The sequence below is a fragment of the Podarcis gaigeae genome (assembly GCF_964106915.1).
Source record: "Podarcis gaigeae genome assembly, chromosome: 2".
Classification (NCBI taxonomy): Eukaryota; Metazoa; Chordata; class Lepidosauria; order Squamata; family Lacertidae; genus Podarcis; species Podarcis gaigeae.
Genome location: NC_139679.1, coordinates 43,166,096 through 43,193,347, shown reverse-complemented (window position 1 = coordinate 43,193,347; position 27,252 = coordinate 43,166,096). Strand labels below are relative to the sequence as shown.

The 27,252-nt window shown below is 43.2% G+C and overlaps 1 protein-coding gene across 3 annotated transcripts in view; it reads left to right on the top strand.

The window, feature by feature from the left end:
• The window catches only part of DNAH9 (dynein axonemal heavy chain 9), a 192,836-nt gene extending 165,862 nt beyond the window's left edge, over positions 1 to 26,974 (top strand). For all 3 annotated transcript variants that reach the window (XM_083725741.1, XM_083725742.1, XM_083725743.1), the window contains 8 exons: positions 335 to 462; positions 9,532 to 9,759; positions 11,815 to 12,006; positions 12,653 to 12,844; positions 14,392 to 14,562; positions 17,946 to 18,128; positions 19,611 to 20,000; positions 26,484 to 26,974. In XM_083725741.1, coding sequence (XP_083581867.1) covers positions 335 to 462; positions 9,532 to 9,759; positions 11,815 to 12,006; positions 12,653 to 12,844; positions 14,392 to 14,562; positions 17,946 to 18,128; positions 19,611 to 20,000; positions 26,484 to 26,711 — 1,712 coding nt within the window. In that variant the 3' untranslated portion in view covers positions 26,712 to 26,974. The remainder of the gene's footprint in view (positions 1 to 334; positions 463 to 9,531; positions 9,760 to 11,814; positions 12,007 to 12,652; positions 12,845 to 14,391; positions 14,563 to 17,945; positions 18,129 to 19,610; positions 20,001 to 26,483) is intronic.
• The last annotated feature ends 278 nt before the right edge of the window (positions 26,975 to 27,252 follow it).

The following is a 27,252-nucleotide window of genomic DNA, read 5'->3' as shown; positions in this document are numbered from 1 at the left end:
GGGTGTGGCAATAAAGGAAACCCACAGAAACATGACCCCACACACCACAAACTTCTAAAGGAAAAAAATGGACTAGCTTCTACACCAATGGTGACTGGATGCTCATTGGGTTATTTTTACTTACTGGATTTTCCATGCTAACATGAAATCCTAGGTTAAACTTAAGAAAAGGAAGGGCTGATAATGTGATGATGATGTCATGTAGATGGTGCAAGAAACCTGTGCACATGTGTAGCACTGTTTCTACCATAAACATCCATCAGGAAGCACCCTGAGATCAAGCTGTGATGCTGTGTGCTTCATTGTGCTGAAAATACTTACTTTCCTCTTTCAGGGAAGAAACTTGGCTACACCTTTAACAACAGGAATTTCCACAATGTGTCGCTTGGACAAGGCCAGGAGGTAGTGGCTGAGAAAGCCTTGGACCTTGCTGCAGCAGAGGGACATTGGGTTATCTTGCAGGTATAATCTCTCTTTCTTTTGAGGAAAACCACTCCTTGCTTCTGAGTCAACTGCTGCAGAAACAGGCTAAATCAGCAGCAACTGATGATTGGTTTTGAAGTAGGGAACAGGCTGGCAGTATGAGAAGTCAGCTGCTTTTCAGTAAGGCCAATTACATTGAACTTAGTCACTGTTGCAGCTTGCAGATTTTGTGTGGGTTTTCACTGAAATGGCAGCAAGACCATGTCTGGTGACATCTCTCATGGGTGCACAGCTGACCCTTTGAGCACAGTACCAAGGTGTGTGTGTGTTTCATGTTCTGGGAACCTGGTCCTTGTGGTCCTCCAGATGTTGTTGAACTGCAACGTACATCATTCCCCATCATAGGCCATGCTGTCTTGGGGCTAAAGTGAGCTGGAATCCAACAACCTCTGTAGGTTCCTCAGGCTTGCCCTAAATGCTTACTGCAGAGTTCAGTTTTGTTATAGAGAGATGTGCCTGTTGTCAGTTCAAGGGTTGCAGGTCCTAATGGCCACTGCTGTGTGCACTGTGTAAGAGTGTATATGAACACCCACACCCACCTGTGCCAGCATGGCCTTAAATTGCACACCAAGAAAATACGGAGTCTGCAATATCAGTATGCAAATTGAGCTCATTTGCATATCTATACTTATTTTTCATAGCTGCTGTTCTTGCTGGGCATGGGGAGCAGCAATAAGGTGTGTAGCACTGAAGCCCCATCCTCTGGCAACTGGAAACCCTGCTCTGCAGCCTCTCCAGCTCTTGGTGTTTAGTCAGGTGATGCCACTTATTTCCAGAGCTCTAGAGGGTAGACACTTGCTCAGGATGTCAAATTCTCTTACAAGTACCAATTTCTACACTTGCGCTACTCCAAAACGAGTTGCCACCTTTTCCTGAGCTTTCCGCTGCTCACTTGAAGGTGCCAATTCATTTGAATGTCTCGGATTTTTAAAGTAAAAGCCAAAGGCAAAATGAGTCATTTTTGCCCAACAACTGCAAGGACAGCTTGCCAATTAACAGTATTTTGACAATGTTTGAAAGGTGTTTTAGGCAAGATACTTGCAGCAGGATACTCTTCCTGGACAAAAGACCCCCTTCAAACAAGATTGTTTCGTAAGTTCAATTGTAACCAGATAAACAGTATGCAAATTCTAATCCCTTTCTCTAGCTGTTTGCCCAGGTTTGAGGAACTCAGGCATCTCCTCAGTGCCTTGTTTCCCCTGTTTGCAAAGTGTGGATGATTTGATCACTGGTGCACTTTCCAGACTGCATTTCTCTTCCAGCCCAGCAGGCTCAGCAGAGATGGTAAATGAGATGGAAAGGTGCTGTATATGCTGTCAGTGTTGTGATTACTGATAGATTTGAACCTGGATTACACTGAGCCAGGGATTTGTGGTTTTACTTCAAAGTTTGTTCTGGGCTTGACTTGGTGTTGAGAAGAGAGGAGGAATGGAATCCTGTAAATGTGACCATTCAAAGTTTTTTTTTTTTTTTTTGCCGAGAGATTGCTTCCTATTAATATTTGACTTCCCAAACTATGAGGGGCTTGAGTTGCCCAAGGAATTGTGATCCCTTGAACACAGGTGGCAGCAAGGCAGCTATTTTTCTTTCTTCAAGGTTTGTGTTCTCTCTTAAAGTATCTGTTATATGGCTGCAGTTTCTCTTCATATTTCCTTGGTTCTTCAGCTTCTGCTGGGAAGTGTTAAACATAATGTTAAACCACCATTAATTAAATCATTATGTGCAAAGCAATTTAACTATGTGGTCTGTTGGCAGTAAAAAAACCCCAGCAATCTGAAGTCATTGATTTGTTGCTGGCTTGTGAACCTTGGATTCTTTTAACTATGGCTTCGTATTACAGAGAATTCTGTTGAACTCATATTCTGCTTATGATAATCTAGCTGGCCACTGTGAGAACAGCATGCTGGAGTAGATGGGCCTTTGGCCTCACCCAGCAGGGCTTTTCTTATGTGTGAACCTAGCACCCTTCCTTAACCATGGTTTGTTTGACCACCACACTCCAGATGCTCGCTAAACTACAAAGGCATGAGGCAATAGCAGCTGTAAAATGAAGCAAACTTTGGAGAAATGAGCACGGATTGTTCGTCTGTGGGAACGCTTGTGTTTACTCATGGTTTGTTAAACAAGCAATGGCTTAGAGTTATGTGCAAACCAGATGAATGTGTATATGCTGCTCACAAACACACAGTAGGGTCCTAACTCCCATGTTGCAGCTGGTGCTGGAGATTGGACACTTACTTGTCAACATAGTTTTTTTTAAGATTAGTCAAATACATTTCCTCTTTTAGAGAATTCAAAAGAAGTGGAGGCTCATCTTATGCTCTTATGTCAACTTTTACACAAAAAGGGTTCCCACTGTAAATTTCAATAAAGTATGATAAACAATGAAAACAACAATCAATATTGAAAACAGTCAGTTCCTTCACAGAAGAAGGGAAAGCAGTAAGAAAACACAACAAACGTCCATAGTTGAACAGGAAAGCTGGTTTTAACTAGCCCAGTGTGCCAGCAGAAGCCAGTGCAGGGACTTCCTCTAGCATAGAGGGAGTTTTCCCTCTCCTCCCCACCATACCCCATCTGCACCTCTCCCCAAATCTGCTCTGTGGAGGGTCAGGAGAACTCCCAGCAGAGAGTGCAGGAAGAGGAGAGCGGGGAATGCTTGCACTGATGGAATGACTATATTAATGTGACATTGAATTCCACCCAAAGTCTGTAACTCTGATTCTTCAAGCCCACCCAGGGATGGCTGTGACTGTGGGCAGGATTCCTGCATTGCAGGGGTTGGACTAGATGATTCTTGGAGTCCCTTCCAACTTTACAGTTCTAAGCTTCTTCATGCCCCCACTTTACCTAATATGGTTGAGCTTTCATCTTGTGCCCTGCAGCTGCTGTCTGATAAGGAAGAAGCAGTATTTGTCCCCATTAACATTCTGCATTCATGTAGAGTACCTTGAGAGAGATGCCCTAGCTAGGCTTCCATTGCTGTTTGCTGTTAGTGTGGTGGGGTACATGAAGCCTGATGCTGCACGTGTGATACCACTGATGCCACACTTAGCTCTTGGCCTAAACTTTTTCTCCTTTAAACTCCGACTCCAGAAAAAGCAATGTCAAAGTAAAGCAAATACTTTGGTTTGTATCCCATTTTTTACCAGGAAAAGTCCAGACGTGAGCTCGTCCTAATTTAACCACAGTCTTTATCCATTAGTCAGAATGTCACCACCTTCACTCAGTTGATTGACTTAATTGAATTCCTGAGTGCCTTTTCATTTTCATACATTGTTGCTTCACTGAGCTGGGTCCATGTACTAAATTAAATAACAATGAGCTGCTCAACCAGAGCAATGCACTGATCAAAAGCTTGGCAGAGATTTCCTTATTGCATGTTAAATAATTGGATTACATGTCAAACACTTGGGGTGGAGGCTAAGGAGTTTTTTTACGCAAACAAGCCAAGGCAGAACTGTTGTGTACCATGTGCTATGTGCTTTAAAAAAACCCCACCACCAACAATTACCTTCAAGGTAACCTTGGGTTCATTGCCAACCAAATTAGAATTCCTTGATGTGTAGGAAATTAGTCAGATTAAATGCATTTGCACATATGTGCATGTGCTTATTTTGCATAATTTATTCTGCTTCTGCCAACTACTGGGCAGGATAGCGAGCCATGCTTTGGAAACTGATCTGAGCCTCTGAAACTTCACATATATGCTAATAGGGTCTGAACTGCCAATGACTGACTCAGAAAGAGATCTTGGGTGGATGGGGATCATGCAAATGCTTAATGGAGGCCGGGGGAAGCAGCTCGGTGAAAACGCTGAACCCAGTGTATAGCAGCTGTGGAAAAAGACAAATTCCACGCTAGGGATCCTTAACAAATGGATGGAAAATAAAGTTGCAATTATCACAACACATATCTGTAGAGAAGCAACACTTGTGCTCAGCTCTAGTCACCATACCTCAAAAAGGTGCATAAAATTATATATATTGCAGACAAAGTGGATAGGAAAGTGGAAAAACTTCTTCCTCTTTCATAACACTAGAACCTGGGGTCATCAAGTGAAATTGAATGTTGGAAGATTCAGAACAGAGAAAAGGAAGTACAGGCAACCCACAGCTTTGCTTGGGTGGTGAAGGAATGAATGAGTAAATAAATAAATAAATAAATAAATAAATAAATGGAGGGCAGAGAAAACCCAATCTTTATTTGTTTATTTATTTCCACCCTCCTGCAGCTGTGATTGTGGGCTTACCCAGCTTTGGGAAGGCGGTGTGAGGGCTCTGGCAGCATACCAGAGCCCTTGCAATGCCTTCCAAAAGCTGGGTATGCAAGGCACTGGCTTTTGAGAAGGCAGCAGGAGGGCTGTAGGAACCTGTCAAAGTCCTTGCACCAGCTTCCCAAAGCCAGGTAAGCAGCTCTACCACTTTGCGTCAGGGGGAAGGGCAGTTCTGGGGATTCCTAGCTTTATGCATTTTTGCATTTATATGTGGTCCCCCAGATATGAACCTTCACATAAGATGCGAGTTACCTGTACTTCAAGAAGCACATAGCAAAAGCTTGGATTGCTTTAAAATGAATTTAGACCTATTTGCTGAGGATAAGCCTATAAATAGATAACAACCATGATGCTTATATTTTACCTATTTACTACCGCTAAATACCAGTTGCTGGGAATCACATTTGTCTAAACCCCTTTTAGAGTCATCTAAGCTGGTGGCCATCATTTCTATTGACTTCCATAGTTTAAGTGTAAGGAAGTTATTTTCTCCCACTTCAGCTCCCAATTTAGCTTCATTGAATGACCCTGGGTGTATTATCTCCACACCAAGCTTAATTTCATACTCCTCTATAATATCTCTACCTACTTGCATTTTTCTCTCTACAAAAAGAGCTCCAAATGCTGTAGCCTTATCTCATAGTGGAGTTGATTCAGACCCCCGATTGCTTTGGTTGCCCTTTTTCTGCACCTTTTCCAGCTCTGCAATATACTTTTCTGAGATGCCAGCAAGAACCAATCTGTCTGCCACGGCTGACTGCACAGCGTCTTCAGCAAGGCCTTCCAGTCAGATATTGGAGGCCTCAAAAGTTACGCTTTGATGTTACCCTGCCGATTTGCAGAATGGGTTCCTTCCACCTTTGTGACACACCTTGGGAAGATGGTCCTGGAAAAGTGTCTGTAAAATGGGGAAGAGAACCTCCTGGTACTTTTACAGTATACCTCTGCTAACTGGTGTGGGAGAGAATCTGTGGTGAACTAAATTGCTGGTTTGTACGGTACTATTTCCAGGAGTTACCATAGCAACGCCTACGTCTTTATGATCCATGTTTTACCTTGTAAGATGTACAAGCTTAAAGATGTTTGAGAATCTTCTTTTTTTTTTTTTAAGGAAAATTCAAACACCTACACATATTGTTGGTGTGTGTGTGTGTGTGTTGTTATCCATCCTTGGACTCTTTCCCAGTCTGTTACATATGCATCCTCGTTCCTTTGATTGCTATATACAATCTGTCTCCCTGACAGGAGCATGCACACATATGCTCACACTCCTACTCACACCCTTAGCGCTGCACAAATGGCAGTTTCAATTTTCGAAAGGTGTGTGTATATGCACATTTTGTCGCAGTTTTCAAAATCCAAAATCCAGAGCGGGTGATGAAAATACCCTTACTGAAAAAGCACAAGGTACTTCTGATGAATCTTAACATAAACATGGAATCCAGAAGGAGCAGCCCTGCATAAAAAAATGGCAAGGAACTCCTGTGGGTTGCTTCATTACCAAGCCCACCCTTCCATTGCATGCAGCACATTTCAAGCCTTAGATGGATTAGGAAATCCACTGTGCATTCAGAAATAAGATGAAGGGAGGGGACATAGGCTACTGCCTTCAGCCTGAAGTTCTGAGAACATATCTGAGATTTTAATCCCCCCTCATCCAATAAAAGAAGGCAGCTTTGCAGAATTAAATACCCTCCCCAGTTTTGTTGACACTACCCCACCCGTGCTGCAGGGCCTTGAGATAACCCTAGGTCTGGGGCACTGCAAAGGATGCAGAATGTTGGTTAGGCTGCCAACACAGCTGCTGCTGCTGCTGCTGCTGTCTCTTGCAGGAGCAATTGGGGAGGACCTTCATGGGGGAAAGTACACCTGCCCACTGCTACACCCCAAGGAGCAGTTGGGAGAACTACTCTTCCTCCTGGAGAAGTTTAGTGATATGGTCCTCTTGCCTGGTTTCTCTGGCTACAAATAGAGTGGAGAATTTTGAGAGGCCATTTGCACACAGCTCTCTGTTTATCAGGACAGGGCAGGAAAAGAACCTTTGGTGCTTGTGGATCACCATCTTGTCTTTACTGACACAACACTGTTTTGGGGGATAAGACAGAAAGTAAGGGGCTACATATTACAAAGCATTTATCTTAAAGAAAATAGAATGCTAAAACAGTGTGATCCTATGCAACTTTACTCCAAACTAAGTCCCACTATCTTCAGCGGAGTTTACTCCCAGGGAAGCGTGTACAGGATTCTAGGCTTATGGGCAAGTTACTAAGACAAAAGTTGGTGAGACTTTTATCATTGGAAGATCTAAATAAAAGAGGCACCCAGCTAGAACAGTTTAATTTTAGGTGGTTCTACTTAAAAAAGCTTGGTAAAGTCCTTTGCAGCACCGTGGGTCTTGTAGCCATTCAGGTTTAGGCCATTATTCTTCTACCAATCAGAACTAGAAAGTTAAGGAAGTTGAATTTTGCAAATTGATGGGCTTGGTGCCATTATTGGTGTAAATGTAAAAGTGGCTGTAGTGGGGTTTTGAGATGTCTGTGTATGGATTGCATTTTGAGCAGTGACAAGCTGCAAGAGTAGTCTTGCTATCCAGACAGTATTAATCAGCCACATCTCATCAAGGTAACTGAATAGAAATAAATAAATTAGCACCTAAATGCAATGGGAAGAAAAAGCAACAGCTGTTGCCATATCCTTACAGCAAAAGGTGCAGTCCTGAGACTGCTTATTACATAACAGCCAAAAGGTTCAATCTCCTAAAGAATCCATCTTCATCACGCTCTGTGGGGAGTGCCTGTTCCGTTCTGTCAAATTTTATCCATAGAAATTTGGGGTCTTTTTACACTATCCTGCTTGTACCTGAATCTCTCATGTCTGTCTGAGTTACTGCATGGAGAGCAGTATAAGGTGCCTGCATTTCAGGGCTCTGCGGGAGCTGTTTTGAAGCTTCAGTTGAAGTGAAGAAGACCTTGCAGTGCTGTCAAATTTCACAGCAGTGTTCCATTTGCTTCATAAATGTTTTCTGTGCTATTCTTCCTGCTCCAGTTGTCTTTAATTGATCCAGTGCACCCAGTCCTGGGTTCATGCCCAGGATTCAGTCATGTGAACTGGCTGTGTATCCAAGCAGCGCACATGGCAAAGTACTTTGTAAAACTCTGCTCCTATATGCACTGATTTGTGTGTGCAGCATACACCCACATTTTTACTGAGCCACTGCTGAGCATATTTGAGCAGCATTGGATGCTTCCGTGGTGGCATAGCAACATGTGGAGTTTGCATAGAAAAAAATGGTATCCAGGCCTACAAGGAACAAACTGGTGTTGTATTATGCACACACACAAACACACACACACACAGCGAGAGAGAGAGAGCGCACTCATTTACACTCTACCCAAGTGTCAGTGTAATCCCAAGATGGTGAATCAGTAAGAAGGTTGCTAACCTCTGGAAGGATCTGGGATCACCCTAACTAATTTTGGAGTGTTTGTACCTCTATTGCTAGACAAGAGCCAGGAATGTTGTCTTTTTCTGTTCCTGTCCATCTTTCCATTATCATGTTGTTATTTATTTCATTTGCTCTGTGGATACATGTGTTGCACATTTATGCATACTGAGCAGGGGGAGAGGTGGAGAAGTGATATGTGTGTGTGTCCACATATTCATTCCTGCACAGTTACATTGTTTTTATTTATTCTGTCTCCCTGGTGCAATACAATGACAATATTGCAATACAATGACAATATTAAAGTACCAAGAATAAAACAATTAAAACACACAAAGTGCACAACATTACAATTCACTTGAAAACAACAGATTAACCTCTAACTTATCTTTATGCAAAAACTTAGATCCCAGTTCTCCCTCTCCAACATGGAGTCTTCCAATGCAGCTTACATAAGTGAGGCAGTCAATAAAGCACTGCCTTTAAGTATTAGAACCAGAAATTCAGCAAGTGGATCTCCTGATAGATGTGCTGCATTGAACATTGGACTGTTTCCCAGCTATCATCTAGAGTTTCTACCCCTTCCATCCCAATCCTCTAATCTATCCAGTTGTTTTTTTGCTTTGTTTTAAAAAATCAAACTTTTAAGTATACAGTATCTGCGGAATGGCAGATATGCCAGCTTGATAATTTATAACAGCAGGTTACCTATCCTCCTACATGCCCCCACCTTTCTCTTTGCTTTTATGTCTTCATTCATCAATATGGCCTTTGATGAAATCTTTAACAAGAGAGTGACCATCAGCTGGCAGTGGGAGGCACAACTAGCCTGAAATTAACCAGTTTCTTTTTTAAAAAAAGCAAAGGCACCTACACTGTTGTTGAGCACAATGTGAAATGTGATTTTCTGGGAACTGGCTCAGATTTCAAGGGTGAGTTATTTGATTGAAAATTATCAAGCAGTTTCATTTCAGTTGTATATACAGGAACTTTGTTTTGTCTGGAAGAAATAGCGTCACTTCACCAGCAGTACATTATTCTAACAAATGGAATAACATCATCCCTAAGAAAACAAACACACTGAGCTGTTTCCTTAATTGCTAGTTATTTGTCCTGATTATTTTGCATTTCAAAGTGTATAAAATCCACATCCTTTTTATGTGCAGCTAATGTCTGTGGAAGTGAATTACAGTGCTGAGGGTTATTAGGCAAGGTATTTCCTTGTGAAGCTGGTGGGGAGGGGGAATGGAGCACATTTCACCTCCTGGAAAGGGTCTGTGTGATGTCTGTTCAAGCCAGCTGCAGTAATAACCCTCTTTTCTCCTGCTAGAACATCCACCTGGTGGCCAAGTGGCTGAGTTCCTTGGAGAAGAAGCTAGAGCAGCACAGTGAAGGCAGTCACCCTGCATTTCGTGTCTTCATTAGTGCAGAGCCTGCGGCTTCACCTGAAGGCCACATCATACCACAGGGCATCCTCGAGAACTCCATTAAAATCACCAACGAGCCCCCAACAGGAATGCATGCCAACCTCCACAAGGCTCTGGACAACTTCAACCAGGTATTGGACCACCATCTCAGGGAGAATCTCAGTGTTCTGCCACAACAGCCAGGAAGGAGATCAGCCTAGCGTCTGTGTGAACTGGGGAAATTGCTAGTGTATTTTCGCAGTCTCCTTAAAGCTTTTCCTGTTCATACTTAGGCATTTTCTTGCATCCCTTAAAATGGTCATTTGGTGCTCGTCATGCCATTACTGTGATGGTTTCCCATTAGCAGGGAGACCAGCAAGAACCCTCTGTGCAAGGCTGCTATGCCTTGATTGGCTATCCTGAGAAGGAGGACATGGGAGGGAGTGGGTCCCCTTGCCCATAGGTGTAAGCCAGCACTTCCTAGGAAGCATTATCTGGGGCTTCACTCCCTTGGTGGAAAGATGTGTGTTGCTGAACTCTGATGATGGGCCTTGCCATTCCATTGCAGCATTCTCCTGGGTAAGAGCTGGAATCTGGGCAGATGCAGTTGGGTGAGGACCAATGCTGAAACTCTGGCTTATTTTGTTTTCATGTATTTTCATTCATAATCCCAGGCTCAGGAGAGAGGAGGGGGTGGAACTTTCAAGATTTCCTCATTCCCATCCTGCCTCTGCAAATCAGATAGTAATTAATGTTCTCGAAATGGCTGGATTATTACAAAATATATCTTATCCTCCAAATCCTGCTGTACGTGGGAGCAGTGGCTTCACACCTCATTTGGCTGCTTTGAGTTGCTGTTAGAACTAATGCAAGCAGCAGAGTCTCACAAAGAGCTTATTATTGTATCAATTTTATATAAAGATTGTGGTTTGGTATTGCATCAGCATCATGTTGCTGTTTTGGGTTTGCAGATAGAGAGACATGTGCAGTTAAATAAGGACAGGGTGCATTTGTCTTAGAGCTGCCTTTCCCTCCGTTTAGCATCCTGAAGCTTGGAAAATTTGGGGAAAGAAGTCGATTCCTGCTTCTCTCACTTAGTTACACTTTTAAACCCATGTGTCAAGAGTCCATGGACGCCGGCTTGCCCACCTGCTCTCTATTGTCCTGCAATTTGTCATAATGAGCCCAGGTGCACTGGCGATAACTCCAAGCTGCGGGTGTATTCTTTCTCTTTAATTCATGGGGTTAGTTTGAAGATGGCAGTATTGTTGGGCTGAAGGTCAAATACAGAGGAGCCCTTTCTGTTGTTGGATGATTGATTCCATTGAAAGTGTGGTGACCAGATGTAGTAAACAGTAAAAGAATATGCCCTCTGCAGTCATCCAGACTGCAGCACACTATAAGGCAAAGTACAGAAATGGCCAAGATCTGCCACATCAGAAACGCTTATAAAACAGGAAAAGATGGGACAAGTGGGATTGTGCTTGCTTATTCTACATAAGTTCTGGAAGCAAGCTTAAAGATTTATTTATGTTTGGGGTATTTTTAGTTGTGGTTTTCATCAGATGTAAAGCAGTTTGAAAAAAATTAAAATGTTATTTACTTGGCCTGATAATAAAACCGTATTGGCCTGAACATAAGCCGCAACCGAATATAAGCCAGACCTTTAAAATTCGGGGGGGGGGGGGAGAGACAATACTTGAATATAAGTCGTTCCCTTAAAATTCTGCAGGCACTCACACCCATTCCATTTTACCTTATGTCTATTTCAGCAGCGATATCGTAAAAGCCAATTTTTGTAAGGTCACGAATTTAAGCCGCACTTTAACTTTTCACGGTTAGAACTTGGTAAAAAAGTGAGGCTTATATTCAGGCCAATACGGTATCCCTCTCAAAGTAGAAAAATTAATTGGATTACAAATAGGCTATATCCTAAAAAAAAAAAGAATCCATTAAAATGGATCAATGAAGAGGTATAATTCTGGTAAGTCTAGGAAGTCAACTCTGACCCTTTTATAAGCTCTCACAGAAATAAATCTAACATAATTTGGGGGGGGGGGTACTTGGATAACCCAAGTCCAATGCTCCAGTGTGTATTTGTGTTTGGTAAGTCTGCAGTTCATGAGACCCTTGCTGAGGACCTAGCGTGGTGCTTACCAAGAAAACACCTATTTCTCTCTCCCCCCCCCCCCGCTTTTGCCTTGCAGGACACCCTGGAGATGTGTGCCCGTGAGAATGAATTTAAGAGCATCCTTTTTTCCCTCTGCTACTTTCATGCTGTGGTAGCTGAAAGACGCAAGTTTGGGCCACAGGGCTGGAATCGTTCCTACCCCTTTAACACTGGGGACTTGACCATTTCAGTCAACGTTCTGTACAATTACTTGGAGGCTAGTTCAAAGGTGAGTGGCATCATATCTTTCAAACATTAAGTCATGAAACCTGTTCCTTGGTCTTTAATAGATATCAGTGGCCTTTTCTGGTTTTGGGGACTAATCTACTACTGTAGCTCCAAGCAAAGGGCACATCTTTCATCTTACAATCCCCATTCCAATGAACTTTTGTTTCTGGCCTGTGTGTGTCTCCACCATGGCATTTCTGAGAAAATATTTGGAAGTGTTTGGCTGCCAAGATAAATGTGTTCAGTCTAGGGAACCGGGAAAATCCTTGTTTTAAGTAGCAATCCTCCCACCCTTTCTCCCTTCCCCTCACCATACATATACACATATACACACAGTCTGTTCTGCAGTCTGGGCTTCTCTGAGCGACTCTCTTGTGTACAGCATGGAGTGGTTTTAACTGCTGTGTTACATTAAATTTGTTAGAAAAAATGTAACTAGTGACATGAAAGCATTCCCTGAGACTTAAAAGTTTAAAAGGGTGTGTGGTGACTGTGCTCCTAAGAAGCAGCACCTCCTGCAACCTGTAGCCTGTGATTAGTCACAATGGTTGCATGCTGCCTCTGGGATGATGCTTTTATTTACCAGGTCCTGTGGAAAACAGGACTAGGTTGGCCTTTGGTCTGATCCGGTGCCTACTGTTGTTTAGGTTCCCTATGACGATTTGCGATACCTCTTTGGAGAGATCATGTATGGAGGACACATCACAGATGACTGGGACAGACGTCTCTGCAAGACCTACTTGGAAGAGTACATCAAGCCTGAAATGTTGGAGGGAGAATTCTTGCTGGCCCCAGGATTTCCCCTCCCAGGGAACATGGATTACAACAGCTATCACCAGGTATCCCTGCCGAACGCACTATTTATTTATTTATTTATTTATTTATTTATTTATTTATTTTTCTTTCTGGTGGGTGGTTCCTTTTCAGCTAGTTGTTCACAATCTCCCCCAAAGAGCCCACTCTAATGATAAAGGTGACAGTGAACCCGGCACTCTTTCACTTCATGCATTAATAGAAATTATTCTTTTGCTGACCACAGCAGACCTGATGGAAAGCTGCACCTCTTTGCTCGAAAGCATTTCTGAGGCTGAAATCCTAACCCTGTACACACTTACTTTTGTTTATATAGTGCTTCCTTCAGTATTCTCAGGGACACTTTTTATCTTAAGGTTTTATGAGAAAACCTCTGGATCTTCAAGAGCTGTTTAATCTCCTGTCGGGCAGGGAGGGGGAGGTGCTAGCAACAGGATATGAAGAGCAAGTCTTGTTTTATTTTAGAAGAAAATAAGTGGACTTGTGAACACTTGTTGACAGTGGTGCTCCCAAACCTGAGGTAGCCCAGGGCAAGATGTGCACCAAGAGTTCCTCTGACTGCTCTGCCACCCTGCTTTCTCTTCTCCATGTGCTGCCCTGGTTGCTCATTTCCCCACCTACTCTTCCGCAACCAACCTGGAATGGAAGAAAGAGATACCCTTTTCTTCCTTTCCCCCCTCAAAACAAATGAAAGAAAAAAGCAACCCATTCCAGCTGTGACACCTAATGCCTACTCAGTCCTTCTCCACCCATCACTTAAGAGGGGGTATGAAGGGGTTGGTTTGCTCTCTAGTGCACTCAAACGCACCTCTGTGTAAAAAGTTGCTTTTTTCAAAAGGAAGCAAAAGTCGTTGCAGTGACAGGTGCATTTTGAGGCTCTTGTTTTCTGCCCCAAAGTTCAGTGCCACTGTTCATTATCCATTTCCTAAAGGTAAAGGTAAAGGGACCCCTGACCATTAGGTCCAGTCGTGACTGACTCTGGGGTTGCAGCGCTCATCTCGCTTTATTGGCTGAGGGAGCCGGCGTATAGCTTCCGGGTCATGTGGCCAGCATGACTAAGCCGCTTCTGGCGAATCAGAGCAGCGCACGTAAACGCTATTTACCTTCCCGCTGGAGCGGTACCTATTTATCCACTTGTACTTTGACGTGCTTTTGAACTGTAGGTTGGCAGGAGCAGGAACCGAGCAATGGGAGCTCACCCCGTCGTGGGGATTAAAACCGCCGACCTTCTGATCGGCAAGTCCTAGGCTCTGTGGTTTAACCCACAGCGCCACACGCGTCCCATCCATTTCCTAGCTACAAGCTAAAACTGTTGCACCCAAAGGGCACACCTAACCAAGTTAAGAATTGGCTTCTTATTGGAAATTTGTAGCAAGGTTTGGGTATAACAGCTGCAAAACTTGGTTGGGCTGAGGCTGGTCTGATTTTTAATGCAGCATACCTGCAGCTCTAATGTTGGCTTCCTAATGGCCCACTAGCACTACAAATGAATCAGAGGCATGTGTCCTGTTAGTAGTATTGTGTGAGATGCCTGAAACCCTGCTGATAATCCTGATGTGATTTTGCTGCCCAGTATATAGACAGTACGTTGCCTGCTGAGTCTCCGTACCTTTATGGCCTCCACCCCAATGCAGAAATTGGATTCTTGACCCAAACCTCAGAAAAGCTCTTCCGCACTGTTTTGGAGCTGCAGCCCCGGGACACCAGCCTTGGAGAAGGTTCAGGGGCCACCCGGGAAGAGAAGGTGAGTCAACAGCAGATTTACAGTGCTTGATTTAGTTTCAGCCTGAATCCTGTTCAGTTTATGGGCAGTTCATAGAGCCCAGTTAGCTTTCGCTAGGCAGTAGGAACTGCCATTATTGATTCCAAGGGAGGTCCTGGAACCGTACAGTTCCAGTACAATATCCACAATGTGTGGGCATTGTAAAAATAATGGCTTATGATCTCTGCTGTCATTCAAAATTAATAATGGTGGAAATACACCATGGTTCTCAGACAGAGGGACCAATACAATCCATTACATGGAGGGAGACCATCCAGACAGTGGTGCCTCCCCTTTCTAGTTCATAGTCGCAGTGTGCAACCCAGGAGGATGTCTTGGAAAAATCAGGCAGCTGCCATACAGATTGCAGAACTCTCTTTGGGTGATATGGATTCAAATCCCCACTTGGCCATGAAGCTCACAAGGTGATCTTGGGCCAGTCACTTCCTTTCAGCCTAACCTTCAGCCTCACAGGGTTTTTGTGTGAAAAAGAGAGTGAATTTATGATATCTGGGTTTGAGGACTGAAGAAAATATTGGTTTATAGAAAGTGGAATTGTTGGGTGTTGTTTTGGTGTGGATGTTCTTTTCTATATATAGCATACAGACAAAGAATCAGAAGGTTTTTTTTCGTGTTTTTTTACTAGTTTCATTCCCCCTTTTTTTCTTTCATTTTTCCCTCCCCCCCGTTTTGGTTTGAGTTTTTATTTAGATTAGTTTCTTAGATATTTGATATTAACCTTTGTATATTTTCTTTCAAACTTGAATAAAATTTATTGGGGGGGGAAACCTACCTTACAGGGTTGTTGTGGGGATTAAATGAGGAGGAGGGGGAGAACCAACTGTGCCACCTTGTGCTCAGTGGAGAAAAAGGTGGGGTTTAAATGCAAATAACAATAATAATAATAGATGATGGGTATGCAAGAGCTGGAATATCCTAGATTAAGATCAACAAGGGAGACTTGGGGTGTGCAGTTGACTACTCCTTTTTTCAATAAACTCTGATGCCTTCTTTATATAGTTGAAATCTGTAGAAGACTTATCAGTAACAATAAAAACAAAAATACCTATTTCCTCCTGTTCTCTTAAGGGAAACGTTTACTTCATTAAAACTCCAGTACATGCCTCTAAGGTACAGGAAGGTCAATATTAAAAAGTTGGTTTATGAATACTTGTTTCCCTGGCTGCAATTCATGGACAGTTGAGGATCAGCCCCATTATTTCCTCCTCTTTACACTCAGAGGCTAAGATTAAAATGGTTAATCCCAGTCTTGGGTTAATTAATTTTTGCATTTGTTGCTGCCAAGGCTGATCATCCTCTTGGCTTTCAAGTTCCTGTACACGTGGCTTCCTTTTCTAGGACCACGGCCAGAACCAGACACATGGTCTGGGCTTTTTGGTTAACTACTCAAGCGAATGCCTCACTCCGAGTGAAATAAGATCAAGTGTGCTGACATATTAAAAGGAGGAATGTGAATTGGCTGGCAGATTCCCTGCAATCCAGGCTTCATTTTTGTGCCTGTGATTTTATGGGTTATTGCAAGTTGGATGCCCCCTTACGTCATGGAGCAGAGAGACCTGAACCCATGGAAACAATTTCACTCTTGGGGAGGTGCAGCCCCACCCTCCACAATAAATGCCAGTGGTCTTGTTGCAATTACCTTTTTCTTCCCTTGGAATTTCTCTGCTGTTTCACCAGCAGAAGGGCCTCCAAATTTGAAATTCATTTTAAGTAAAATGTGGCAACATTTAGGGGTGTGCTCAGCCTTCCTAAGAAATTTTCCCAGGCTTAGAGAAACTCTTTTGGCTTCCCTCTAAATGATTTTGCCTTTTATGGCTGAAGGAAGAACCCCAACTGTTACATCATATTTTGCTTAAATGCTGGTGATAATTCTGTTTGCCAGCCTACAGCAAAGGGAATCCTTGGAGTGTGCTGACCAAGATCTTTCTGATGTTAAGTTCTCTTCTCTTACTGCCCAGGAATCTTAACCCTCCACCTCCAGTTGTGGATGGAAATCTACCAGGGAAAATGTCTGCAGAGCAAGTTACTTTTAATTTTGGCACAGAAAGGGAGCTACTATTCTTTCTGGTATACATGGACACCCTTTGAATCTGGCAGGAGTAAAGCTTCTGATAGAATTGCTGGTTTGTGGCCAATAGATCAGATTGATTGGCAGGTGACAGAGAAGACAAGGGAATACAATACAATGCTTTGAAGAAAGGACCGAAGGTCATTCTATACATTTTAAATGATTTAGTGGCTTAAATGTATTAATATCCGCCGTCTCATGAGATGATGTTCCAAACTCTGGTGACCATGCTGCTGAGCTGAGCTGCAGGGAGACCTTGGGAGCTGACAGACTTTTCTTGTCTTGTTTACAATGTGCTGAGATAGTTCACCTTAAAATTCCATTTAAAATAATCTCCTGCATTTGTCAATAATACATGAATAAAATTGCTCATAAACGGTGCAATACAGTATGCTCCACTGTTTGATTTTTGCTTTTATAGCTTCATCCATCTCACTGAACCAGCCCAACCTCAGAATGAGGCACACGGGAAAATGGGAAGAAGGGGGGGGGGGAGAGAAAGAAAGAAAAGGAGAGAGCTCCTGCATAATATGTGGCCATTTCTAAATCATCTCTGTAAAAAGAGCCACTTTGAATGCTTGTAGGTATTTAGAATGTAATAGACCATTTGGATGGGTTGATTTAGAGGAGCCAGGTTCATGTCGGCTCAGCTTTATCTTCAGCAGGTACAGGTTAACTTTCACAAGGCAGCAATGAATAGTTGATTATCTTCCCTGACTTCTGCAAGCAGTGGAGGCTGGTTCAGTAGGGTGAATGGGACACTGCCTCGCCAACTTCAGCCTGCCCTGAGCCCCACTGTCCTGCCTTCTTAATTACAGTGGTACCTCTGGATATGAATCGGATCTGTTCTGGAATCCCGTTCGCATCCTGAGTAAAGCATAACCCGCAATTGCGCGTCTGCGCATGTGCGGGTCATGATTCGCCGCTACTGCACATGCGCGTGATGTCATTTTGAGCGTCTGCACATGCATGAGCGGCAAAACCTGGAAGTAACGCGTAACCTGAAAATGCTCAACCTGAAGCACATTTAACCCGAGGTACATCAGTCCAGAGCATAGGACTGCCCGTCACCTTCTTCTTCCTTTGTCTCAGTGTTGCCCTTACAGAACTCAGCAAGGAAGAAGGAGGAGACAAAATTTGAATTAGTTGGCTCTGGCTGCCAGTGGCTCTGGGTCAACCGCTGTTGGTCCACCTGCCTTTCACTTTACCTGTCCCAATGGGCCCCAGCCACCACTTTCTGCAATAAAATTTCAGTAACCCTCCTTTTGGTATGCAGGTGAAGGCGCTGCTGGATGATATCCTGGAGAAGCTGACTGATGAGTTTAACATTCCTGAGCTGATGGCCAAGGTGGAAGAGAGGACACCATACATTGTTGTTGCATTCCAGGAATGTGAGCGTATGAACCTCCTTACTAGTGAAATCAGGAGGTCGCTGCGAGAACTTGACCTGGGGCTCAAGGTAGAGGCTCTACGTTGTGTAACATTGAGTGTGAAAATGGGCGAGTGACCCAGTTATATGTTACAGCCCTCCAGTCCGGGATGAGTGTCCTGTGTAACTAAATTTTACATCCTGAAAGGGAACTTTGTATACAAGGATGCATAAACCGCAAAAAGTAGGCATGTATGTTGTAACATCAGTGGGTGATATCAGATGCTGGTCATACGTAAGTTAGTACTTAAGTCCATTAATTTCAGTAGGTCTGCTCTGAGGTATGACTTAGTTGGGTACCACCCACTATTGTTAAAAAGATACCAAATGATAAAGTACTGCCAGTGGAACTAAATGATGGACAAGCTCAGAATATAAAACGTAACATGGAATAGAAACAATATAAACTCCAAGAAGTTAGCAGCTAGTAATTTGGCTGCTGATTTCCAGGGGGTAATATGTGAAATTAATCTCTCTTGTTTTTTGGCCTCAGTGTTGTAATGATAGTTGAATTCCCCTGTGACTCTCTGTAAACTTAAATACATTTTAATGTACTTTATTATTATAAATCATTTTGGGATACCTGTGGATGTGCCAAGCAATATATAAACATTAGGAACTCACACACAGGGCCCTATTGTCTCCCTTCGCTTCCTCTGTAGGCTGATGTGTAGCTTATACTTCAGCCCTGCTGTCGTTTTGGCCCTCTTTTCTTCAGCTCTGTGAACTTGAATGCTGCTGGCTGCCATCTTCCATGCTGCATCTCACATCCTTTTGATAGCAAGGAGGGTTTCAATAGTAGTTTGCGCGAGAGTAGGGACCCATGGGGGCTGCTTCACAACTCCACTGTTTGTTCATTCATTTGTTTATCACACCCTTTGACTCTTAGGTAGGTGTGCAAAGTAAGATGGAAATTGGGCACACCTTGGTTTCATCTGTCCCTGTTTTTCAAATCACTCCCCACTTTTGCCTCATTTAGCTACTTTGTCTCTTGACCACCCTCCTGCCCGGCACTCCTCTTTACCTTATAGCATAATCTCCTGAGCACCCTGAAGTGCCTTCAGATCCCCACTTTGCCACAGTTCCCTGTCTCCAACCCTCTACCACCTGCCCTCCCTTCAGGTTCCTCTTCCATTCTGCCCTCTCCTTCCTGCAACCTGCCTTCTTTCTTACGTGCTTCTTGCCCCTTACCTTAAAATTATATGTACATACCAGCATTAGCAAGGGAAGAAATAATGTTAAAACATTTGTAGTAGTTTAACACATATTTTTATTTTCTTTTTAAAAAAAAGAGTTAATAAGAGAGATATGAATACGTTTCTAGATTTTACTCTTCAAAAATGCTGGTCATCTTGGCTCCACCAACGTTGTTTGCAGGTTGAACATGACAGTTCCTGATCTCCCGAAAACCATTCTAAACAAGACATCAGGATAAACATGTTTCTTTGACATATTTGCTGCATTTCTGTCTGAGACCAATGCCTTTCCCCCCCTCTCATACATTTTTAAAAGGGTGAATTAACCATGACCAGTGATATGGAGAACTTACAGAATGCCATCTTCTTAGACACAGTACCTGAATCATGGACCAAGAGGGCTTATCCTTCCATGGCTGGTCTAGGCAGCTGGTTTGCTGACCTTCTTAACCGCATCAAAGAGCTGGAGACCTGGACTGGGGACTTCCTGCTACCATCTGTGGTGTGGTTGGCAGGATTCTTCAACCCACAGTCTTTCCTGACGGCTATCATGCAGTCCATGGCCAGAAAGAACGAGTGGCCTCTAGACAAAATGACCCTGCAGTGTGATGTGACCAAGAGGAACCGTGAGGAGTTCAGCAGCCCCCCACGGGAAGGTGCATATGTTCATGGCTTATTTATGGAAGGTGCGCGCTGGGATATGCAGGTAAATATGAGCATTGGGATTTTGTTGCTACACTAAGGGAATGGACCGTTTTAACAATCATGTACGATATCATGTAAAAATAACTTTAAATTAAAATGTGTGGAATGTTTTCTATTGAAGCTTGAAGTAGGGACTGGTCAATATTTCTAGTGGTGGGAGGAGGAGAAGGAGAAGGAGGAAAGTGATGTGATGGGTGAGTAGTTGCAAATGGACTTTAGTGCCTGCCAGGCTGAGCAGAACTTTGGTGGATTTTGATTTTCATGCTCCTATTTTCGTGTTTGCTGAGGGAGAACCTTTTGTCAACCAGCCGGCGTGATGTAGTAGATAGAGGGTTGGACCTGGACCTAGGAGACCTGGGTTGAAATCCTTGCTTGGCCATGAAGTTCACTGGGTGACCTTGGGCCAGTCACTGCCTCTCAGCTGAACCTACCTCACAGACCAACTAAGTCAGTTCTTGGTCTTTAAGGTGCTACTGGAAGGAATTTTTTTTGTTTTGACTATGGCAGACCAACACGGCTACCTATCTGTAACTACCTCACAGAGTTGTTGTGGGGATTAAAAGAGGAGGGGGAGAACCACATACATCCCATCTTGAGCTCCTTAGGTAAAAAAGGTGGGGTTATAAATGTAATGAATACAGTGGTACCTCGGGTTAAGAACTTAATTCGTTCTGGAGGTCCGTTCTTAAGTTGAAACTGTTCTTAACCTGAGGTACCACTTTAGCTAATGGAGCCTCCCGCTGCTGCTGCGCTGCCACGCAATTTCTGTTCTCATCCTGAAGCAAAGTTCTTGACCCGAGGTACTATTTCTGGGTTAGTGGAGTCAGTAACCTGAAGTGTCTGTAACCTGAAGTACCACTGTAAATAAGTATAAATAAACAAATGGCATGGATGTTGAAACCGATTTTGATAGCTAGCGTAAGATTAGACAGAACTGTGCAAAAGTCAGTGAAAGCTGAGTATTAAGGCTCTAGGGACCTAAATTTGGAGGAAGCAGTTAAAATGGCATGCTGAAAAATGGAGGTGCTTTAAGACACCAACAACCATGCAATTCAAAGGATGGCTTTGGCTCCAATTGATACATTCTCACTATTTTTGTCCCCCCCCCTCACTCCACCCCATTTTTGCCTGCCTATTCTAAATTCTTTGAAAACCAGGGACTTTGAAGCAAAATAAGCAAAATTAGTTTGCATAATTTGCTGATATCAGAATTTGCATTTCTGTGGTGCATCATTTGTGCTACAACTTGTGCAGAATCGGGATTCCTCTCTCACCCACCTTTTTTGTTTTTTTTTCTGCACAGAGCATACACAGTCTTATTTTTAAAGACCCTGCCAAAAGGAGCAGCTGGTGCTGTCAGCCTTGGAGCTAAAAGTTTTATTGGCTCATGTCCCGTAACGTATGCATCCAAATCAATGGCTTTCTTTGATTCCCTAGACTTAGCTGTTTGAAAGCACCAGAGGTCAGAGCCTTATCACTGGTATGTTTACAGACCCTCCTTGAGCCCTTGCAGGGTATGAGCTGAGGCTGAGGGGCCAGGGAACCTGTGGGGCTTTCAAGGAAGCATCAGCATATGGGGTGTGAGCGTGTAAACTAGACCTGGAGTGATTTGCACTGGTTGTGGCTGTCATCTACCTCTGTTTTTCTATTGAAAGGTCAAAACATCAGGAGGAAACCACCTGGTAGGTGGATCCTTTGTTAGTGCTTCTTCTGCTCTACTATGAACAGGAGGTAACCATAAACTGATAGACTTTGTAGAATAGGAGAAGTCAGGCCAAAGACCAGTCTCCCTCAGGATGGCTTCTTCAGACTGTCTTGCTTGTTGTTAGCTGTGTGTGTGGTGTTGATCCTTTTCTTGGTGAGGTGGCCATTTCTGGCAGATTTCTCTGCTTTTTTGTACGCTAAATCTGTTTTTAGTTCATTGCTCATTTTTTTTAATGCTTTAAGTAGTTGTTCTTAACTGTTTTCATCAATAATGTTGTTGTTTTATTCTCTTTGTAAGCAACTTTGAGGGTTCCCCCCCAATACATACACACACACACACACATATACACATATAGCCTTTTCCTAAGAAGGCATAGTTATGTTTGCTTAAAGTTGGTATCTGTTGAATACACTGCTGATTCTCAGGCTAAATAAATAAAACAACAGAAGTGAAACCCTAACTTGGAGAGGATATACTGAGGTGTATTTTGTACAAGTTACTCATAGTATATCATCATCATCATCATCATCATCATCAGCAGCAGCAGCACTTTTCAGAATTCTTTATTTCTGCATTTTTTAAAAAAAGTAAAAAAACCCTCATCATAGCAAACAGTGAAACTTAACAAACCTGCGTTGCAATGTGTGAAACATTCTAATCAAATGTAATCAAGCAGATCAGAAAATCAAAAATCACTTTCTCATATCTGTACAACCCCCTCCCCCCACCCAGCAATCACAGAATGGCTAACTTGGGGTCATCAGCGCAGCAGTTATGGCAGCATGATATGGGGGCTTAACTGGAATTTCAAATAAGAGTTTCAATAGCTATTTCTTAATGCATTTTCTAGAAGTATTCCTTTCTCTGCTGCAAAACACTAAGCCGTAATAATGATATTCTGTCTCTGTGCCTGAACATGTCTTTTTAAATAGAGGTTGGAGGAGGGAGGAGGTTGGGGAAGGCAGGCGGGCAGGGACATTTCTGTGTTGAAATGGACCCATTGATTCTGCATTCAATAGCTCTGTTAGCTATGTGCGTATTCTTGTGGGGACAAATGCAGGTGACAGTGTAAAGAATTAGTAACTCTGCTGTGCGCATTCACTCTTTCTGGGCTGCATATTCACTAGAAATTAATCCTTTGGTAAGAACCATGAAGCTCTGAAGTTCAGGGTAATCGCTTTAGGGAGCTATTCCAATTTAGAAAAGAAATTTCCCTGTAAGGTGATGGCTGCAGCTAAAGGCAGCCGTTCTCCATCTGCCCTGTTCAGAGATGAATCTCCTATATTTATTTATGTATGCATTCATATTATTATGTGGGTGGCTTACGTTTATGAACCAATTTATATCAGCCTCCCACTTAACAAAAGAAAACCAGACAGGTTTTACAAGGTCCTGAATTCCCTGCTAGTATTCATTTCGCCAAAGGCAGATAAATTATATGTATGGAAAATTTAGCCCCTTATGGAAGAAAAGGTTGCATTCCAGGAGTAGGGAACTCTGTGGCCCTCCAGATGTTGCTGCACTGCAGCTCCCATCAGCCCCTCCCAGCATGGCCAGGGATGCTGGGAGCGGAGGCCAGCAACATCTGGAGAGTCGCAGGTTCCCCATACCTGCCTTATTCCCAGGCTATGCAAGGGGACAGCTGGGAAGGATTCAGTGTGTGTCTTTGACAGCTTCATTTGGGACTCTTCCCCCTTTTCACCTTACGTTCTGCTGGTTTCTCAGAGAGCAAGATTTCTGAGGGAAGCAATTCAGGGAAAGTCCCAGACACCAGGATGGCCATGCGCACTACTTTACAGAGGACAATTCTGTATTTTAAAGGCTGTCCTGTCCAAGCCCAGTTTAGAGGAGGGAGAGCTGTGCTTTTAAAGTTGCCTATCACCAACTAGTACAAGCAAGCACAGACCAACCAAGCGCACAGGTCCACTGGTCAAATTCCCCCGCCCCAATAGTGGGCAGGATTCACCTAAAGAATCCCCTTAGCCCAACAGGGTTTTTGCTCCTCTTCTGTGCCCCCTGCTTTGGTGGGGGCAGTTGGCAGAACCCATAGAACAGTATGCAGAGGGAAGGGAATAGGAATCGTTCCATCTGGCAAGCTGATATGCTTGCACAGGCAGAACGTTTGTAATAGCGAGATGTTGAAAGCCACCCAGTGTTTCTATTTAAATTATTATTATAATTTCTAAATTTAAAACTCTACATATGCACCTCTCTTTTTTAGCAATGTGTAGATGGCCATCCTACCAGACAGTGAGGGTTGTAGCAATGGCATTTTAATGGGAGAGATCTTCCTGGTGGTTAAGGCCACTTCCAGCTTTGCCAAAGGCATAAATAATACACACGGATGCTACTTGAGTCAAAGGGTTGAAGAGCCTAAACAGTCTTGCTACATACACTAGAAACCTGCCTGCCTAAAGCCTGTGTTCAATGTATGTGTGCAACAAACATGGGTTTGCAAAAGTACGTATTGTGTGCTCTTGTAAGTTAAGATATGCCTAACTCACTGCTGAGTAAACATCCAATCACAGCATAGGCTTGCTGGCATGTGATGTGTGCTGTGGTTTTAAGAAGCAGACAGGAATGGGAGTAGGCAGGTTGAGTCAAGCTAATCCTCAGAGTTCTTCTAAAGATAACATTTATATGATGCCCCCTCACCACCACCCCACCAAAGGAAGATATGTGCTCAACAAGTGAATGCAACACTCTCAGAAGCCACATCCTTAGCATATGGTGGAACTACGTATTATACATGTCATCCAGATGGCTGTTTCTTATAGGGAAAATCCCACCTCAGGAGGCAGAAGTGGTGTTTGCAAAGATAAGCACAGAGGGGAGTTGGTTTTCTGCAATTATGATCCGAACAGTGACAAGTATGGGAAGGATTATGCACATCTCTGCCTCTCCCACTTACTTATTTCCCATTCCTAATCCCACCCCAAAGCTGCTTTTCTCTACCAAGTGTGGCCATGTTAGGACAGGTGTGTGTGTAATGTGCAGTTCTGTTCCTAAACACACACTTCTGCCCGCTTCCAATGTGCATTGTCACTGCAGCGTTCTTTCAAAGTACATTGCACTTACTTTTTTGAGGGCTTCTTTCCACACATATTTTATGATCAGTGCACAGAAAAGGCAAAAACCTAGCTGGTGATGTTTCTAAGGTCATGAACCCCTGTGTTTTCACAAGCCAGCATTTGACTTGGACTAGGGAGGCTCAAGTTCAAATCCTCACCCATTGTTAAAACTCACTGGGTGGCACTGGGGCAGTCGCAGTCTCTCAGCTCAACCCACCTTCCAAGGTTGTTGTGAGGATAAAATGGGGGGAAACTCCTCATATACTTCCCTAAGCTTCTAGGAGAAGGAACAGGATATATATGAGATATAATTTCTTAAGATGCATTGCGTTCCTGTCCTATCATAATTTTATTGTTTTCTATTCTTCTTTGCTGCTTTGCATTGCTGTTTATATTTTTCCCCCTTATTGCTTTGGTGTAAGTTTTAATGATCAGTTTTATAATCTCTTTTGTTGACCGCTTAGAAAGTCTTTTTTGATGAAAGGCAGCATTGAAATGCTTTAAATAGAATAAGCATAGCTGTGCCAGGCTTTCCCCAAGAATTATTTTGATGCTGATTATCTCAGCAGAGAGAGAGAGAAGGTGTGTGTGCAGGTGTACATCTCCACCAATCTGTAAACCAAATTATATCCCTAAGCAGTGAAAATGGTTGTATCCAAGTCAAAGCTTCTTTTGGTCAACAGGGAGATAAGCATGCAAATAAAAACATTAATTAATGCTGTGGAATGCTCTAAGAGAGATTGAAAACTTTGTCAATCTAAAAATAGATGGGGGCATATTTCATGGGAGGAATTCTTCCCTTTGTTTCTTTTATCCAGACAAGTGCCTCCTCAAAAATATTTTTTAAAAAACTAAATGTAACTGCAAGTTGAAATGTTGCAACACCAGCTCCCAGAAGTGTTGCTGTTGCAAGGATTATTTAATGTTTACTTGCTCCTTTGGAAATCCTAAGCACTGCAGGCGCTATCTATTGTCAGAATTACCTTAATATAAAAGTGCACATATTGTTTGTGTTGCAAAAGGATCAGGATTGCTTACCATTTGTATATGCCTGTTGGAATGCTAATGGTCTTCCTCAAGGTGAATAAACTGATCAGAAGATTGCATTTGGTTGTAAATTCTCATCACTATGCAGCACTAATGTGAGGATGTAAGGATAATGTGGAAAGTGCTTGTAGCTTTTCTGTGTTCTCTAAGGAGAGTCCCCTGGGATTGTCCTTCCTGCTACCTAGGAGGCAAGACCGGCTTGTTGACTGACATCTCCTTGAGTGGAGCTTACCTTCCCCACCCTAGAGAGCAGTGGCAGCACAACATCTTCAGTCCTGTTTCCTCCTTCCCAACAAGGTGCATGGGGAAAGGATGCCAATGGGCAATCTGCTTGCAGTGGCTTCATGGCCACATTTTTCTGCACAGTGGGGCTGTGTAATAGGATGGCTATTTATTTTATAACCTGACCATTCTTCCCGCCCCCTTGGACCATGGCAGGGCAAGTGGCAAGGAGGATTAATCAGTTAAGCTCCAAGCAGAGGACTTCTAGTCTTCTCTGCAGTAGCCTTTTCTCTGGGAGGTTAGGGAGCAAACCATTGATAATGGGTTATAGTAGATTATAGGAATGGCTGGAGACAGAGAAATGTTGGCCTAGCATTAATGATACAAGAAAGGTGTGGCTGGTCAAATAAGCTCACATTTTCCTTGCTATCCTTCACAGACAGGGTTGATTGCTGATGCCCGACTAAAGGACCTGACTCCATCAATGCCGATTATTTTCATTAAAGCCATTCCTGTCGACAAGCAAGATGTCCGCAACATGTACCCATGTCCTGTGTACAAAACCCGCCAACGGGGTCCAACCTACGTCTGGACTTTTAACCTGAAGACTAAAGAGAAACCATCCAAGTGGGTTTTAGCAGGGGTGGCACTGCTCCTGCAGATTTAGACTCTTCATTCACATGCTCTTCTCCTAGCAGACAATCATCAGAAAAGTCACCGTTTCTTAGTTGGATGTTTTTTTTAATAGCATGAAGGAATACCCAATCCTGGTTCACACGTGAGTGCTCATCGTTCAAAGAGTGATATGTTGACATACATATGTATATGTGAGTCATCTCAGATCACACCTCGAGTTTAATCGATTTTTAAATCTGCCCTTCAAATCAAATTTACTGTGTGATTTATGTACAATAAAAATACAAGAACAAATTGATAGCTGAATATTTTTTTGGGGGACAGTCGGTAAACAGCAAGAAAACCCACCAATCTGCTTAGCCTTAAAAGTTTTTAAAAGTAATAGGAAACTAAATAAAAAGTCTTTGCCCAGTGCTGAAGGGGAGACAACACAGGCAGCAGGTGAGCATCCATTTGGAGAACCAATCAGACAGAGCATCATCAGTGAGAAGGTCTCTTTTAGCTGCCACCTGCTGTGCTTTATTTGGTGAGAGAGCGCCCCCACCAGTGACTTCAGGGAATAGTCAGGATGT